General features: G+C 42.5%; 1 protein-coding gene across 1 annotated transcript in view; it reads right to left on the bottom strand.

Moving 5' to 3' along the window:
• The window catches only part of LOC147683961 (importin subunit alpha-3), a 94743-nt gene that overhangs the window by 56949 nt on the left and 21485 nt on the right, over window positions 1-16309 (bottom strand). The window contains exons 2-7 of the mRNA XM_086942583.1: window positions 14228-14272; window positions 2690-2779; window positions 2573-2602; window positions 2434-2486; window positions 1422-1517; window positions 991-1076 (exon numbers count right to left, since the gene is read on the bottom strand). Of these exons, the coding sequence (XP_086798709.1) occupies window positions 991-1076; window positions 1422-1517; window positions 2434-2486; window positions 2573-2602; window positions 2690-2779; window positions 14228-14272 (400 nt within the window). The remainder of the gene's footprint in view (window positions 1-990; window positions 1077-1421; window positions 1518-2433; window positions 2487-2572; window positions 2603-2689; window positions 2780-14227; window positions 14273-16309) is intronic.

The following is a 16309-nucleotide window of genomic DNA, read 5'->3' as shown; positions in this document are numbered from 1 at the left end:
CTCCCAATTAGATGCCAAAAGGGTGGTTACCTTGTACATTAATGTGTGGCTATCAACAGTGAAATATTCAGTTAAGATGTAAGGGCTCTGCCTTCGACCTCCCTTCCTCAGATTTTGCATCACACACCAGACTGCGGAAAATTCAATAAACACCTGATGGCAAGCATCCACAAAGCTTTCTTTCTAAGATTACAACTTCCTATATCCGACAAATTGGTCTTTTTTGCTGCTTTCAAATTGTTAAACTCCAAGTATTTTTAGTTTTCAAATGCTTCACAATTATTTTTGCATCGTTAGTTCCAAAACATCAGAAGGTCCAGCTTGTAAAGCATGATGGGGATACAAATCCATTTTCCCCCATTTGAAACTTTTAAAGGATAGTTGCTTACGCCTCTCACTTCTCCTCTCGTGTCCGATACGGAGTCAGTGGGCCTCAATCCTCTTGCAGATCTTTGGAGTTTGATTAATTAGCAACATTCACTTAACTCTCCGAGGCCTACTATAGAATGACATTTGTAAAGATGGAGAGCACAAAGGCCAGCTATAGGAGAGGACCCAGTCTTAACGTGAGCAGTGGCTGGGCATTCACATAGCACTTTCCAGTCAAACAGGCTTCAACGAGAATGGGTGGCTTGCCTGAGCAACAATGCAATCAGAGAAAGGATTACAGGTGCTACACATAAAAAAATAGCAACTGCAGAAGTAAATTAAAAGAACGTAAGACATCACATTAAGGAAAAAGAGAAAAGCCCCCACCTAGTTATTAAGATTTCGTTTTGCTGCAAGAATATACAGTGAAAGAGGATGTGACTAATTATATGGCATAATAAAGCACAGTGTGGATTAGGTCAACTTTACATTTGGAAACGCAGCAAACTGAAGTCAGAGGTGCAAAACAAACCCGAAAAATCACTGCACTTGTGATTAATAACATATGTATGTTATCGCTGAAATGATAGCACAGTCTCACTCCAATGTGTTTTTACTTACTAGACTGAACTACGGCTTGAGTTTGTTCTGAAGTTCCAGAAGCAATGTTCGTCAAGGCCCATGCAGCTTCAAACTGCAAAGAAGGGCTAAAACACACAAACAAATATACATTTTACATAAAGCATGAATATAGAACACTTCTAACATATTCAATCACAAGACCACTGCCACATTTTCTGTAAGAGTTGTTCCTATAGTAATTTTACCTGAAAAATATTCACTGGGATAAAGAGAAAGTTTACTATATCTCAAAGTTCTGAAATGAGTGGACCTACTTAGGAGCAAGGACTTTAAACTCATCTTTTTACTACTTCGTGTTCAAGGTGCATGGAAAAGGAATGTGAAAAAGCTTGTACGAAAATGATGGTGGAATGCTGGCAACACTTAAGCTAAAACCAATTGTAGGAAAAATATTATTTATGGATACTCACTTGTCATCTCTTTCTAAGCAGTGTACGAGAATAGGCAAGATTCCAGATTTGATTAAGTCATCAATTGGAGGATTTCTATCACTGGACAACAGTTTTCTGTTAAAAAAAAAAGTCAATGTAATACCTTAACACCATTGAATGGTAGAACAGTACAAGTTTAACAAGCGCTGGTAAAGCCAATATGTTTAGCTGCAATGTGCTAAAACAGCGGTTCTTAACATGTGATCCATGAAACCCAGGGGGGGGGGGGGGGGGGGGGGGGCACAACTTCTACTCAGGAAGGCCCGCAATTACTTAGGATATTAATTATTAATAGACTAAGTCCATATACATCAGAAACAAAACATAGAACAAAAATGTCCTTGCAACTGCAAAATAATTTGAAATTGGGAGACTAAAATGCTGGTATCCTTGGATTTCGTGGGAGCAGGCCAAGCACAAAAAAAATACAATTGTATGGATGACAGTAGGCCTCAAGTTATTTTAGAAAAGCACCAACCTTGCCATTAAAAATGTTAATTTTGTTTAGAATTGTGAATTAAATAAAATATTTCACCATTTGTGTATTTGATTAATGTACCTTTCTGTATTTTGGTCTATTGGTTTAAGGTTCAAATAACCAAAATTGCTTTAGGAAGGTGTTCCCGGCTTGAAAAAATGACTCAGTGGGGACCCTTTGATTCTAATGATTCAAAGAGGGGGGGGGGGGGGGGGGGGGAATAAGTGGAGGCCCACAGAAGTCAAGAAGTCAAAAAATACTGTGTTAAAGCATGCAAACACAAATGCAACGATGTACAGCCAATTTATGCTGAGTTTCTGGCCAACCTGCCTCATGTCTGTGCCCTATTTTTTAGTCTCCAAGCTTGTGGTGTTCAACTGTATCCGCACCACAGGCTTGAAAAAATAAAAAACGATTGTTTTAGAACATTACAACGTGCCACCTAGTTTCAGGTGTAGACCATGTTTAGAGCCTGTTTAATGGACTTAAAAATAAAAATAATAAGTTCTCTACCTGGCAGCCTGTACTGCACTTAATTGGACACCTTGGTTATCACTTGAAGCATTCTGCAATAAATAAGGAATTTTTAATTCAATTGAAAAATGACAGCATTTGACATGGTCAATAGCAATTTAAATTTGATACGGCTTACCTGCACTATTGCTTCAAGAGACGTGTTTTGCTAAGGAAGAAAGGAAATAAAAACCAAGAATTACAACCACTGGTGTATAGCACTGAAACATTTGTAAATGAAATTAGTGGGTATTACCATTCTGTAATCTGCGTCAATATCAGAATCTTCACCACCATCTTCATGCGGGACATTTCTCCTCTTCAGGAGGTGTTCATCTCTCTTATTCTGAGTCGGGGACAAAAACAAAAACTTTAGATCAGTACATACACTAAGCGCTACAAAATTATGTGGGATAAAGAGGTCTAAATGTATTAATATCAGCGGCAAAGAGTGCAAATGGAGGTAGAATAGCAGTGAAAGTTACTTGTGGGCAAAGAAACAAGATAAATAAACTAGTGGAATAGTCTGGACTCAAGAGCTCGTTACAGAACAATTGCTGAGAGGGAAGATTAGGTAGGGCATTTCAGGAAAACATAATAATGGAGGCAAGTCTAAAGCAAGGCATGAAGTGGATTTAAAACCAAGTAGCTGCTGTGTATGATCATTACAGCAAACACTGGTATGAAAACACCAAGGAGGTGGAGAGTGCAACACTAAATTAAACTGTGAAAATCGCATCAGAAGTGTCGAGTAGCTTGGAACCCATTCCATGCAGTTACCGCAGGGTTACAAATCAATGAAAAAAAATGCAACGCCACATTATATTCCCAAGTAAGGCCCATATAGCGTAGCAGCTTATTTTTTACATGTCCTATTTTTTCAGCAGTAATCTTTTGCACATATTTGCGTGAGCAACAATGTTGGATTTGTTTCCCTGAAACTAAACTGGTTTATACATTTAGCTTTGCACATTATCACAATGCCCTGATCATCATGCACAAGGTATCTTTTAGCACTATGTACAAATGTCATCTCTAACTTCAACCACGGGGCATCAGGGATATCTACATATCCATATCACTTATCTATACGCAAATCACAAGGCTGCTTTCTATTAGAAAAGAGGAGTATCCCAAACGGATTAGCAGAGGAGGTACTTCCGCTGATACCAGAGGTCCTTGCATGCTGAGAATTCACCACACAGTGGTCAGACATCGAGAGGTGTCCAGTTCATAACCAAGGGGCGGGGTCCTTCTTTCTCTCCCACCAGGTAATGGGGTTGGATCGTCCCTAGGGGCGGGGGTATTTTTGGTTCTACGCCGACACACACTCTAGTTACACTTAGAGTAGGGTTTGCATAGTAGGAAAACTTTTGATTACTGCTGTGTGTTTGTAATATATATATATATATATATATATACACACACACACACTGACGAAGGCAGACCGCCGAAACGCGTCTGTGTGCACCCTCCGCTAAATAAAATCTAGCGCGTTTGTAACCCTCAACCTCGAGTGCTGTTGTATTCTTTCCAAGGAGGAGTGGGAAGGACTTCGGAGCGCGTATATATATTATATATATATATATAACAACAATGCCTCATGGGTATCTTTAACAAGGGGCAATTATGTATACTTATGTGATGACAATTATTTAAACACTATTGAATCGCCACATGGAAGATAAGCCAGGGAAACCGTTTTTTTTATATAAATGCAAACTACATTTCATTTGGTAGACATGTTGGACATATGAACTTCATATGTTCAAGCACATGGGTCAGTAGCACTGCGTTACATTTAATGGCATGTAACCACAAAACACAGTGCACAAGTGCTCGTGAAGTGTATTGACGGCGCAAGCGACACATGGCGTGGTATGAACAGTGAGAGAAATGGGCGCAACAGTAAGTGAGATAAAACCACAAATTACTTTTTAGGATACCGTAACAATGATTTACAAAAGCAATTGAATTAGATACATAGGGTATCCGTGGGTGTGGGTGCCAAGAGATACACCGAGGGTGTCGACGGCGTTTCAGCCAGCAAAAGTCTTAGGCTATCTTCAGGACCAGGTTACAATAATGGCAGTGTGATGGTAGCCGGAATCAGTGATCTGGGTATGGTAATTGTCCTTGCAGAGCGGTCTCATCCAGGCTGCCACACAAGGGGTGGGGGAGCCCCCTTTGCTAAAACTGAAAACGACTATTTCAGAGCAGAGGAGGCTACTTGCCCCACACTGCAGATGAAATGAATGTCGTTACTTGCTTTCAGTTTTAGCAGAGAAGGCTTACTGCCTCCCACTGCAGCTGAAGCATTTCAGCTCTAGGAATGTAACCCAGGGGACAATGTTGCTTTTAAATTACACTGGCAAGAGCACAATGATCACAGGGCTAAAAGTGTTTTTAAGTTGCCAAAAGACAAATCCCAGTCGGGTGTTTAAACAGCTTGAAAATTGCTTGCCACTAAATACGGGTTATAAAGTAGTATGTATTGATTTATTATGTGACTTTTCGGTCTTTATTCCCTTTTATTATCAGTCATATCATTCAGGCAGCCCTAAAACACAATTTAAAGTGCTTTCTATTTAGATGTGCTGTTCAGAGTATGCAATAGAGCTTTAGGTGACTGCTTATTTTTGTACCACCTGGGACATCAAAATAATGCGCTGGCAACCCTAATCATAAAACTGGAAGTTTGTTACAAGATCAGCCCAGTATTTATTTCCTCCACCCTCGATCCCTGGTTAATGCCATAATTGCAATAGCATTAGTTGCATATCTGAAACCCTGCGCTGCAGTCAATAGCATGCTGAGTTACTGCAAGTGTCTGGCAATGCACCCTGCATTCAGACAACTTGCTCTTCATTCTGGCCCTTCACTTTCATGCTCACCCTGCACTCACAGCGAACACAATTTCATTATACTGACCCCCCCATGCACTCACACCATTCACCCTGCACTCAGTGATCACTCTCTCACAATGCACTTCTGCAGTTTTCCCTGTACCTCAACCTGCAGCCACACAAGCACACTACCCACCCTGCACTCATGTGACACTTCACTCACCTGTCCCCCTCACTGCTCAATCTGCAATCTCACTTAACGAAGCCCATCACTAACCATGTATTCGTTAGTCCCACTCTGCACTAACATGCACACCCAAATTCACCCTGCAGTCACTCCACGTACCCTACTCTCACACTGTCGCATACCTCACTGTGCACTCAAATGAGCACTCCTGTCACCCTCACAGCACAGAGGGTTAATGTGCCTGCTACAAAGAAGGTGTACCATGCAGATCAAAGAACTGGGGGGCATATGTTCAAGGAAGTTGCGGAGTGAGGCGTTAGCAGTCGTGGGTTAAGGCCTCTCTCGGCCACTTCAGAAACAGAAGGTTGCACCATATTTACAACAATATGGTGCAGCCTTGAGTTTCCACTGCGCTGGCGCTACACTTAGCAGTGTAGCGCCAACGCACACACTATTGCGCCATAGTGCAAGGGTGCAGGGAAAAGATTGTTTATGTACAGGAGGGGGACCTTCCTGTACATAAACAATCTTTAAATGCCATTTGTCTCACTTCCATGTGTGCTGCTTAAACAGACCCTCCAGGATATCGCGATTTGCAAAAAAAATCGCGATATTTGCATCTTTGTGCAAATCCTGCGATTTTTGGCAAACCGGTCGCGAAATCCGCCGTTTGATTGGACGACACACGGGAGCCAATAAGTCCTCTAGTCTTCTCTCCTTATTGCCTGCTGCCCTCCTCACTTCCGATCACCCTTCCAGCTTCCAAGATTTCGCGCGACGCGCCGACCACCGAGACAGAAAGCAGCAAGAGCAGGTACGACGAAGGCTAGACCCGAACCCGATCAGCAGGAGGGAGCAAACAACGACCCGACCGGACGACGAGACCGGAACCCCCGATCAGCCAGGCCAGGTACCTTCATTCACGCTGCTGCTGTGGGGGCCCGCCTCAGAGCAGACTGGGCACGCGGCGGGCCCCCTGGGGCCACAATTCTTTTTTTTACGTTGTTGTGGGGGCCCGCCGCACACGGCGGGCCCAGGGGGCCCACATTGCATTCCTTGGGGCCCAAAGTCCATTTTTCTTTCTTTCCAGTGCTTTTTGTCACAGGGTTGCCCACAGATTAATTCATATTTTAGCTGTGCAGGTTTTATCAGCATTATTTCTCTACCACTTTCAACTGTAGATGTTCGGTGGATTGATTTTGAAGCACTTGTCTTGTATTTACCACATCTTGAAATGTGCTGCATGATCTTGGTATGTTTTCTCTAATTTGTGCAGGTTTTGAAAAGTACTCTGGGTGTGCATTAGTTTCTACTGACTACAAATTTAAATTGAATATATATACATACATATATACATACATACATACATACATACATATACATATATATATATAAATCAATTGCTGTCCAAAATATCTGGGGCATGCAGTGAAAGCATGGGAGGCTATCTATAGAAATTGGTGAAAATCTGGAGGTAGCTGTGACTTGATATTCTAGGTCCTGCATAATTTTTTTTTATTGTAAACTGATGGGCAAGCTGTGCCAAAATTATTGTTCTGGATTTGGACCTTATGTACAGAATCTTGACAGTTTGTCATGAATTTTTACTTGCACTGTACTGAATTTTTGTCCTGAATCTGGACCCTTTGTCGGGGGTTATGGGGTTGTATGTACCAACGGTAGAAAGAAGGAAAACAGGCCAGCGAAGCATACCTTTAAGGTAGGGCAACAATTGTGCCCCATAGATTACGTATTCATACAGGCCTGGCATTTCCATCTCAAACAGTTTGAAATTCTAGGGGTGGAGGGTAGCGACCACTACCCACTGCAGGTTGAACTTCAGGTAAATGGCCCCCGCAAAGACAAAAAGTGCTATTAGTAGATGTAGAATACCCCAAGCGGTTAACACGAATCACCGAGGAATATATACAGAAACTAAGCGCATATCAGCTAACTGTGAATTTGGGTAACCTTGCACCAGAAGAGAGCATAGCCTGGTACGAGGGTATAATAAGGCAATTGGTGGAATGCCTCCGGATTAAGTTAAAGTGTAATAATCATAAAACAGTAAACAATGCGACATTACACCCTAATAATACCAAACATAGGTTTGATGCTGAATGCCGGAAACTAAAGGCCGGTATTAAGAAACAAGAAAGACGCCTCCGAGGTAACTACAGTGAGGAAGCGGTATTAGAACTCAGAAAAATAAAGTTTAAATATAAGACAGTTATCAGAGATAAAAAAGGAGTTTTAAGGACAAATGTTGGGATAACTTACTCGTGGTAATTGAAGATAAAAATGTGAAAGGCTTTTGGAGGTTAATACAGGACTGTATGGGAAAAGCACAAGGGACCATGCAGTGCTCAGTACCAGAGGACAAGTGGCTGACCTACCTAGAGGAAATTTATGGGAAATGGCCAATGAGAGAGGGAATAATGGTAAATGTTTGGCCAGGAATAAGTGAAGCATTAAAAATCCACTTTTCCCCAGATCGAATTAGAACCATAATATCTAGGTTAAACCTAGCACGGGCAGCTGGCCCTGACAACGTGCCATATGTCATAATAAAAACAAACAGAATGGTGGGCAGAGTTCCTTTCAAATATGTTTTTAGGGATCCTAAATACAAAGGGGCTATTGTTAGGCCAATCCACAAAAAGGGCGATGCAAACTCCCACAAAAATTACCGCTTAATAAACCTTTTGGATATAGGTGAAAAGGTCTTTTCCAAGGTAATCCTAGGGATACTAAAGGAGTGGGTGGAAGACCAACAGATAATACCGCCAGAGCAGGGGGGGGTCAAAGGCGGCCACTCAACGATTGACCATTGTTTTGCTCTGTGGTCCATCGCACGGAAGACAATTGATCAGAGGGGTAATTTATTCTGCTGTTTCGTTGACTTCCGTGCAACCTTTGATCTTGTGGACAGGGAACAGCTGTGGTCAACCCTAGTAGGGTATGAACTACAGGATGACCTGCTGGTCCTTATCCAAGCATTACATACAGAAAATTGGGCACAGATAATATTGGACACGGATGGAGGACTGACCGGGAGAATTCCTATTGGGAACGGCTTAAGGCAGGGGTACGTTTTAGCCCCCCTGCTGTTCGCCTTGTTTTTAGCTGACCTACCACTAGTACTAAGATGTCAGAGGGGCGAACCCGAAATTGGGAGGAAAGCACATATCATGCCTCCTTTATGCCGATGACCTAGTAATTATGGATCAAATGGAGATAGGCCTCCAAAGAAAACTAAATAGGTTTAAAGAATATTGTACGAGTAAAAAATTTGTGGTAAATATGGATAAGACTAACATTGTATGTTTTGGGAGAAAGAAAGTGAAGTTCTCGTGGTATCTTGGAACAATTTTGCCTGAGAGGGTGACTAATTACAGATATTTGGGAATGTGGTTCTCAGGTAACTTGAAATGGCACACACACCTGCAAACATTAAAAATAAGGGCATTGGCGTCGGTCAAAGGCCTAAAAAGATTTAACAATACCTATAGTGAAAGGTCAGATAGGCCGGTCTTAAAAGCAATGGTCCCCCCACAATTTTTGTATGGAGCCGAGGTTATTTATCTCAGTGGCAAGACCTCCTGGGATAGAGAGGAGGGAAATATATTAAAAAGCTTATTCGCACTGCCAAAATCCTCTATGGTGCAGGCAGCACGACTGGAGCTGGGAACAACCTCCTGGGCTATAACAGCTTGTATGAGCCTTGTGCGCTTCTGGCAGCGGTTGGGAGTAGGGGAAATCGCTAAAATCTCCCAATGGGCTAAGGAGGAAATTACCATTAGCTTCCCTGGGCAGAATAGGTGAGAGCCTCAATAAGCAAGGCTTATGGGGTGTTAGATTTGAAGGTATGCTAGCCGCAAGACCCCATAAAATTGGGGAAAAAAATTAAAGATTCAATGGGTCAATATGTCCTGTAGTTATGATCGGGACTACCTCGCTCAAAAGACATCGGTAGCACACATGAAAGTGGCTTGGGAGAGTAGCCAACACTTCCCCTACGTGGATCGGCTACCCAGCCATAGTCTGAGGCGAGAAGTCTTGAAAATGCGAATTGGCTTAAACCCAGGTTATGCGAATAACGGGGTTCGAAACCTAATGATAGGATGTAATGGGCAATGCATTTGCACTTTAGGAACCACCTGCGATATTTTACATATTTTATTGGATTATACAAGATTTTTAGACTTTCGAAAGGAGTTTTTATGTCAGATTTTTAAAAAATAAGATTACGCACAGAATGCAAGCTGCTACACTTTTGGTGGAAATGGAGAATTTAGATATAGCCTGGGACATATATGAATAAAGTTAAGTTGTTCCTCAAATGCACAGAAGAACATGTATAGTGCCGCCCTTACCTTTGAATAAAGGTAGAGATACCAAGGTATAACAGTAGTAAAAACGGCATTCTGAAGAAGTTATGTATTGGAAAAATGTTAGCGATTTTAACAAATAAATGTTATAATACTCCGTTTGAAAAAGGAACAAGAGAAGTTAAACTACATGTACCTTGAGGTGTAATTGTGGTTTTAATATTATCATGTTATGCTGTTGCTCTCTTTGCTGAATATTGTCATGTTTTGCTGCTGTTTTTTCTCTCATCACGGAATGTGGGAAATGTACTTTTAAGGTTAACAAATCAAATAAAGTTTTGTTTGACTGACTGACCCTTTGTCATGAATTTTTATTTTCACTGTACTGAGAATTTTTATCCTGAATCTCGACCCTTTTTCATGAATTTTTACTTGCACTGTACTGAATTTTTGTCCTGAATCTTGACCCTTCGGCATTAATTTTTACTTGCCATTGGGCCAGCTGCTGGTAGGTTTGGGGTTCTGGGCACCTGGTGAGTTTCCTAACTCTTTTTTTTGGTTCTTTTGCAGCGCATCACAGGGAAGAATCTGCTGTTGCAAGAGCCAATTTGGCCAGCTGCCGCAGCGCACTGGTAAGTTTGGGGTTCTGAGCACCTGTGGGGAATTTCATAATTGTTTGTTTTGGTTAGGGGCAATTCTTTCACTTTCTTTGCACGTGGCTGACCGGGCACGTTTGGTCCAATTTGTCTGCGTTTGCTCAACGCCGTTCGGGGACTGGCATTTACCATTGCAGTTATGGCCCAACAAGTTTGTCACTTTACTTGTGCTTCAGGGTTGCATGCATTTCTTATCATTGAGCACCGGCGCTTTCTGAACTTCCCATTCAACAATTGACTTTCCCGCATTTGAAATGCATTTAGTAATACCAACTATCTTTGTAGGTGAGTTAACTGACTGTGCCACAACAGCGAGATCTTCTGTATTGTAAGGGAGCAACAAGCCACCACAAGAAAAGCAGAATGGAGAAGTTTCAGCAGCCTGCAAAGGGTGTGAAGCACAGATCACATCTGCCCACCCAGATAACCGCAGCAGATCGGGCCAGAGACTACAGCACTGTGATGCACGCTGACGGTGGGGTGCTGTTTTGCAGTGTGTGCAATGTGGCGGTGGACCATATCCGGAAACACACTGTGGATATGTATGTGCGGTCCCAAAAACACTTGAAGCGCTGTTCAGATGATCCTGACCTTCAACCCCTTCGCTGCTGGCCCGTTTCCGCCGCTGTGCGGTAAACAAACGAACAGGGGCGGGCCATGACGATACCAAGCAGTCATCAGCACACGAGCACTGTAGTGCATGACGGCTGGGTATCGTCATCAGCATACAAGGGGTTAATCTTCGCCAAAACGTGCACGCCAGATGACTGAACTCGCTATTCACAAAGAGTACTGCTGCCGGTGCCGCAAACCATGAAATGATAAGTGAGTGGGTTAACGTCTGCACCGCGTTGAACATTCCGCTGAGCAAAACCGACCACCCGGTGTTGCGCAAGTTCCTACACGAGCGAGTACGGAATGGTGGAGCGATACCTGGGAGTCACCAGCTGCAAGAACGTTATCTCCCAGAGAGATGTATAAGTTCCAAGAACGAGCTGAAAGAGCTATTGAAAGATCAGAGTCATCTTTGATGAAACACCAGTTGTCGAACGGTAGTGTGTTTTGAATGTGCTAGTTGCAGTAGTCTCTCCGCAGGGTGCCCGTCAGATCCATACCCACCTGGTGGACACAGTCTTCCTATCACAGTGCAACCATGGGACTGTAGCGCAAGCTGTTGTAAAGGTGCTCCCAGAGTACAGCACAGACTTCCAGAACGGTATTTCTTTTAACACGGACAACGCGGCATACATGCTCAAGGCATACAACACGATGTTGAGGAATCTGTATACAAACTCCATACACATCACCTGCTTGGCACACATAATGAATCTTGTTGGAGAGTCATTAAGGAAGCCTTTTGTGGAGCTAAATGCTTTCCTTCTGTACTTCTCCCGCATTTTTTACATGGCCGGTAGCAGAAAGAGAAGGTACCTGCACCATCTTGCTGAGAACCATGGGATGAAAGCACGGGCGGCACCTGACCCTTGCAGTACCCGCTGGAATTTTTGGTTTGCAGCTGTCCAGTGCCACTGCAAGCACTTTAAGGCCTATGCTGGGTTTGTGGAGTCTGAGATGCAACTCAGGAAGTCGCCCCCAGATTCCCTTGAAAATCTACAAAAGATTTTGCACAGCGACCAAAGGGAGTGCATTAAAGTCCAATTGGACATTGTGGTAGAAAAATGCCAAACCATTTTAAACCTGATGGAGTTATTCCAGAGTCAGACACCAGTGACCATGAAGGTATATGATTATTTGGAGGACCTCCACATGAACCTAACCAACAATTCAGTCCTCACTGTGGAGTCACTACAGCCATTTCTACAGACCACTGCAGGGGTAAAATTAAGTCTGGCACAGAAAAAAAGGATAACCGCCCAGCTTAATGACGCTTTTGAACATTCACTAGAAAAGGTGGGCAAATACATGGGGGAGGCCCAGCCAGGCATACAATTCTTGAAACAAGTGCGCCTTTTTAATCCTGCGCGACTCTGCATCCTGGCTAATGAGAAGAGTGCCTATTCAGCCATCCCTGGTTTGAGCAAGGTTCCCGATCAGGAGCTTCGCCTCTACTTTGAAAATGTAGGCCCATAAGCAGTGCAGGCATCTGTTTCTGGAGTGATTGACACGGACCTCTTTTGGCGTGGGCTGGCTGACCGCATTCCAGCTCTTTCCCAACTTGCAGCTGTGTACAAGTACTGTGACCAGTTCAGCAGATGCTGAAAGGAGCAACAGCATCTACAAAATTATTCTCTCATCCAGACGACGGTCCCTTTCAGAGCAATCGATCCGGGCATTATTGTTTTTACATTATAACCAGTAGCACAATACTGGTCTAGATTTGGAGTGCTCAGAAGAACTGAAGGTACATGGTCAAGATTAATATGCCTTTTAACCAAAACAAATAGGCTGGACTGTAAATAAACAAAATGTACATAGCTCCATGTTGTAAAATAACAAATAATAAGATGTGTTTGTTGTCGGAAAAAACCCAAAATAAAATGGCACTAAATTTCCATTTTGTGCCGCTAAATTTGCCAATCCATGCCGCTATATCCTGGGGGGTCTGCTTAAAGCAGCACACACAGAAATCACAAAATTGTTTTTTTTTTAAGATTACAAATACAAGGCATTTTGCTTTCGCCATGTGTGCTGCACAAGGCATCACACATGGATGAAGCAAAAATTAGGAGAAATAATGCATTTCTCCTTGTTTCGCCAGTTTAAGACAAGGTTTTCCCTGTTCTCAATTTTAACGCTGCCTCACTTTTACTCTGCCCTTCTTAATAGGGCGCAACATCAAAATCAGTGCCTTTTGCAGTGAAACCCCCACCGCAGCCCCCACTGCCCACCCTTTCACGCTAAGCATAGCATAGCATGAAAGGGGGCCTTATTAACAAGGCAGCGTTAAGCCAAGTTAAGTGGCTTAACTCTACCTTGTAAATATGGCAATGCCCCTATCACCACCACAACGTCGTAAAAAGTGATGGTGTGGTGTCTATAGGCATATGCCCCAGAGTATGATGAAACTAGGAGTAGGACTATAAAAACAATTATATGTTTGCCAGAAAGGTGCTATAGAGAGATGAGGTGCATTGTTGGTGAGTGGTAGTGAGGGAATTCATGGAGAAGGAGGAAACCCTCATTGTTTTGAACATTATTTGCCGGATATTGCCCTGGATATGCGGGTGGCGGTAGATTACGTAGTGTACTCGATTTTCAGAAATTTCAAATTCAACTGGGGGGGCTCAACCGTCACAAGTTTGAAGGCCTCTGCTTTAGGGTCTATGGGCTACCTCCTGTAGACTAGTTTACGCTAGCATATATACTTTGTTTTAGCACCATGGTAGAACTATATCTACTATTCACGCTTTAGGTGCTTAATATCACTTAACTGCTTCGGTCTATTAATCATTGCAGCACGTGTATTTTATACAAGAACAACATTGGTTCAATTATTATATTAAAAACGCCCTGTGAAGTTCTCCGAGAATAATTGAGCATAGGTAACTGAGCGACAGGTTATGCACGGTGTCGAGGATCACCAAGTGGTTACAGTGGTCATGTTCAGTGGTTGCCAGAAAGCATTTGCTCCCTGGTAGGTATTGCTGGGGGGGGGGGGGGCTTACAGTGGCACAGTGTCTATAGGTGTCATTTTACAACTTTGATAATTACTGGATGGTGTATCTACTCTTAACCAGTTAATTTCAACACATTTGTACTGTAAAGTGAACCCTGCTTAGAGTGTACGCTTCAATTATTTAAACTAAATCTTACCTTTCTAAGCTCTACGACTACTTCATTCCGTTGCCTTCTCATACTCTGAAATAAGAAAGATGACACATTTTAAAGTTTGACACAAAAAAGATGCAGTCAATTTACATTTAAGCAAACTGAAAATAAGTGAACGGTTGCCTTCTGAAATAAAATAAAGAAATTTTTTTAAAAAACAGCCCACACACAACTGCCCGTAATGATAGTTGATATTGAATGGTCAACCAATCTGTGCTTTCACATTCAGATATGGCAAACATACAACTCCATACCGTAGAAAATAATCAACTTGAATGTGAGATTTGCCATTACATAATTTGTAAATATTCCATAACCTGCACAAATCGTCACGCCGAGGTGACGGGAGACACCCATTGAGATGGGAAACAAGTTTCCAGTTTGCTAGCCTTTTAAACTATCAAACGAACTCGAGCCATAACCAGAGTTGTGCTGTAAAACAAAAACGTGCCAAATCGGACGCGTTTTTCAAAATGCTCTTTCAGACTGATAGATGAATACCTTGCTTGCTGTGCCACTAGATTTAAACTAGCTTGGCCGATTAGGGGTGATACCACAAAACTGGTCCCAGGGTGATTGTTTCCCGTCCAAGGAGGCCCAGGTTTAGCAGTTCAGGCAGAGTCAAGACTGATTTGCATATGGCTTGGTCCATGCTGGGGTGGCGTAGTGAGCAAAAAAACTATGGATTTAACTTGACTGAGGGCGCCTGTCTGATTTATTCAGCATTCAGTCTATCATTTCTTGCTTCGGCGTCTTTCCATTGTAACATCTTTTCCCCTTTTTCTCCAACCTGTCACAGCAAACTCTTCCAACTCGCTCCTTCCACCAGTTATTAAAAGTAATTTCATCCATCAACAGTGGTTGTTCCCAGTGGCCATCACAGCCGACCCCTTGAACCCCTCTTCCATTACAGGTCAGGCTATCTTCTGTCATCTAGTAAATCGGAAATAAAACTGCAGATCACCTATTTTTAATTTAATATTAGTTCCAGATGCAATAATCTTCATACGGTTCCAAATTACAACTGTTAAAGCAGACACCCATGGCGTGGTATTCACCTAAAACATTTTGCCTTCACTCGTTTGCTGAATTTGCAGCGGCTTTAGGACTGCACGCTTTACCAGTGCTTGCTCCCTAAAAACATTGAGAAATTGGCTTAAACCTAATCGGAAAAATTAATTTACTTGTAGGTCCCTAGTAAACGGTCCTACATGAATCCAGGGCCTGTAAATTAAATGCTACTTGTGGGCCACCCACTAAAGTAGGATTTTAATACCAGTCTCAGTCCTTCCAATGCAGCCTGCGGTGCAGTTTTAATACTCCATTTCGACCTGTCAAAAAAAATGTTTGCCAGACATAAACCTTCCTTTTTTAAGCCATACAAGTCACCCCTACGGTAGGATCAAAAGGCTCACTGGGCAGGCAGCATTGAATTTTAAAAGTAGACGTCCGTTTAAGTTTTACATGTCCTAATATCTAAATCTCTGAAATTTCACCTCTCTGCTACTACGGATTAGATTTTGGTCCCTCTTGTATCATTTTATTTTTTTTAAATACTCTACATTTTTGAATTGGTTTGGATTTTTCTTGTGTTGTTTTTTCACTGTATTATTTTTTTATGTGCTGCATAAAAATATTTAACACATTACCTCTAGGTTAAAACTGCTTGCTTTTGTGCCAAGCTACCAGAGGGTTAAGCACAGGTTACTTTAGTGACTTTTGCTGTTCACCCTGACAAGGAGTGTGGTTGTCTGAACAGGGCTTCCACCCTCCCGCCCTCAAACCAATAACCACATTTCTAACAACATGTAGGAGGCTGGCCTGGTATATGGTGCTCCCGTATGTCAGTGTAGCACCTTGTACTCCCCCATAAGTGAGATTCCTTCGCATGTCTTGGATGTCCACAGGCCTGTCGAAGAACCTGTATGGAGCACATGCACAGAGTCTTCCCAGTTGCAGTCTCGGTTCCTAAAGTGAAGTCCAAAGTGCCCAGGAGGTTGAAGATAAAGTGGCTTCAGATCTGAATCTTGTCCCACGATGAATCTAAGGAACCACACATAGGTAAGC

Source organism: Lissotriton vulgaris, chromosome 11 (genome assembly GCF_964263255.1).
Source record: "Lissotriton vulgaris chromosome 11, aLisVul1.2, whole genome shotgun sequence".
NCBI classification, from domain to species: Eukaryota; Metazoa; Chordata; class Amphibia; order Caudata; family Salamandridae; genus Lissotriton; species Lissotriton vulgaris.
Note: the sequence above shows the minus strand (reverse complement) of the source record. Positions and strands in the feature narration are given on the sequence as shown.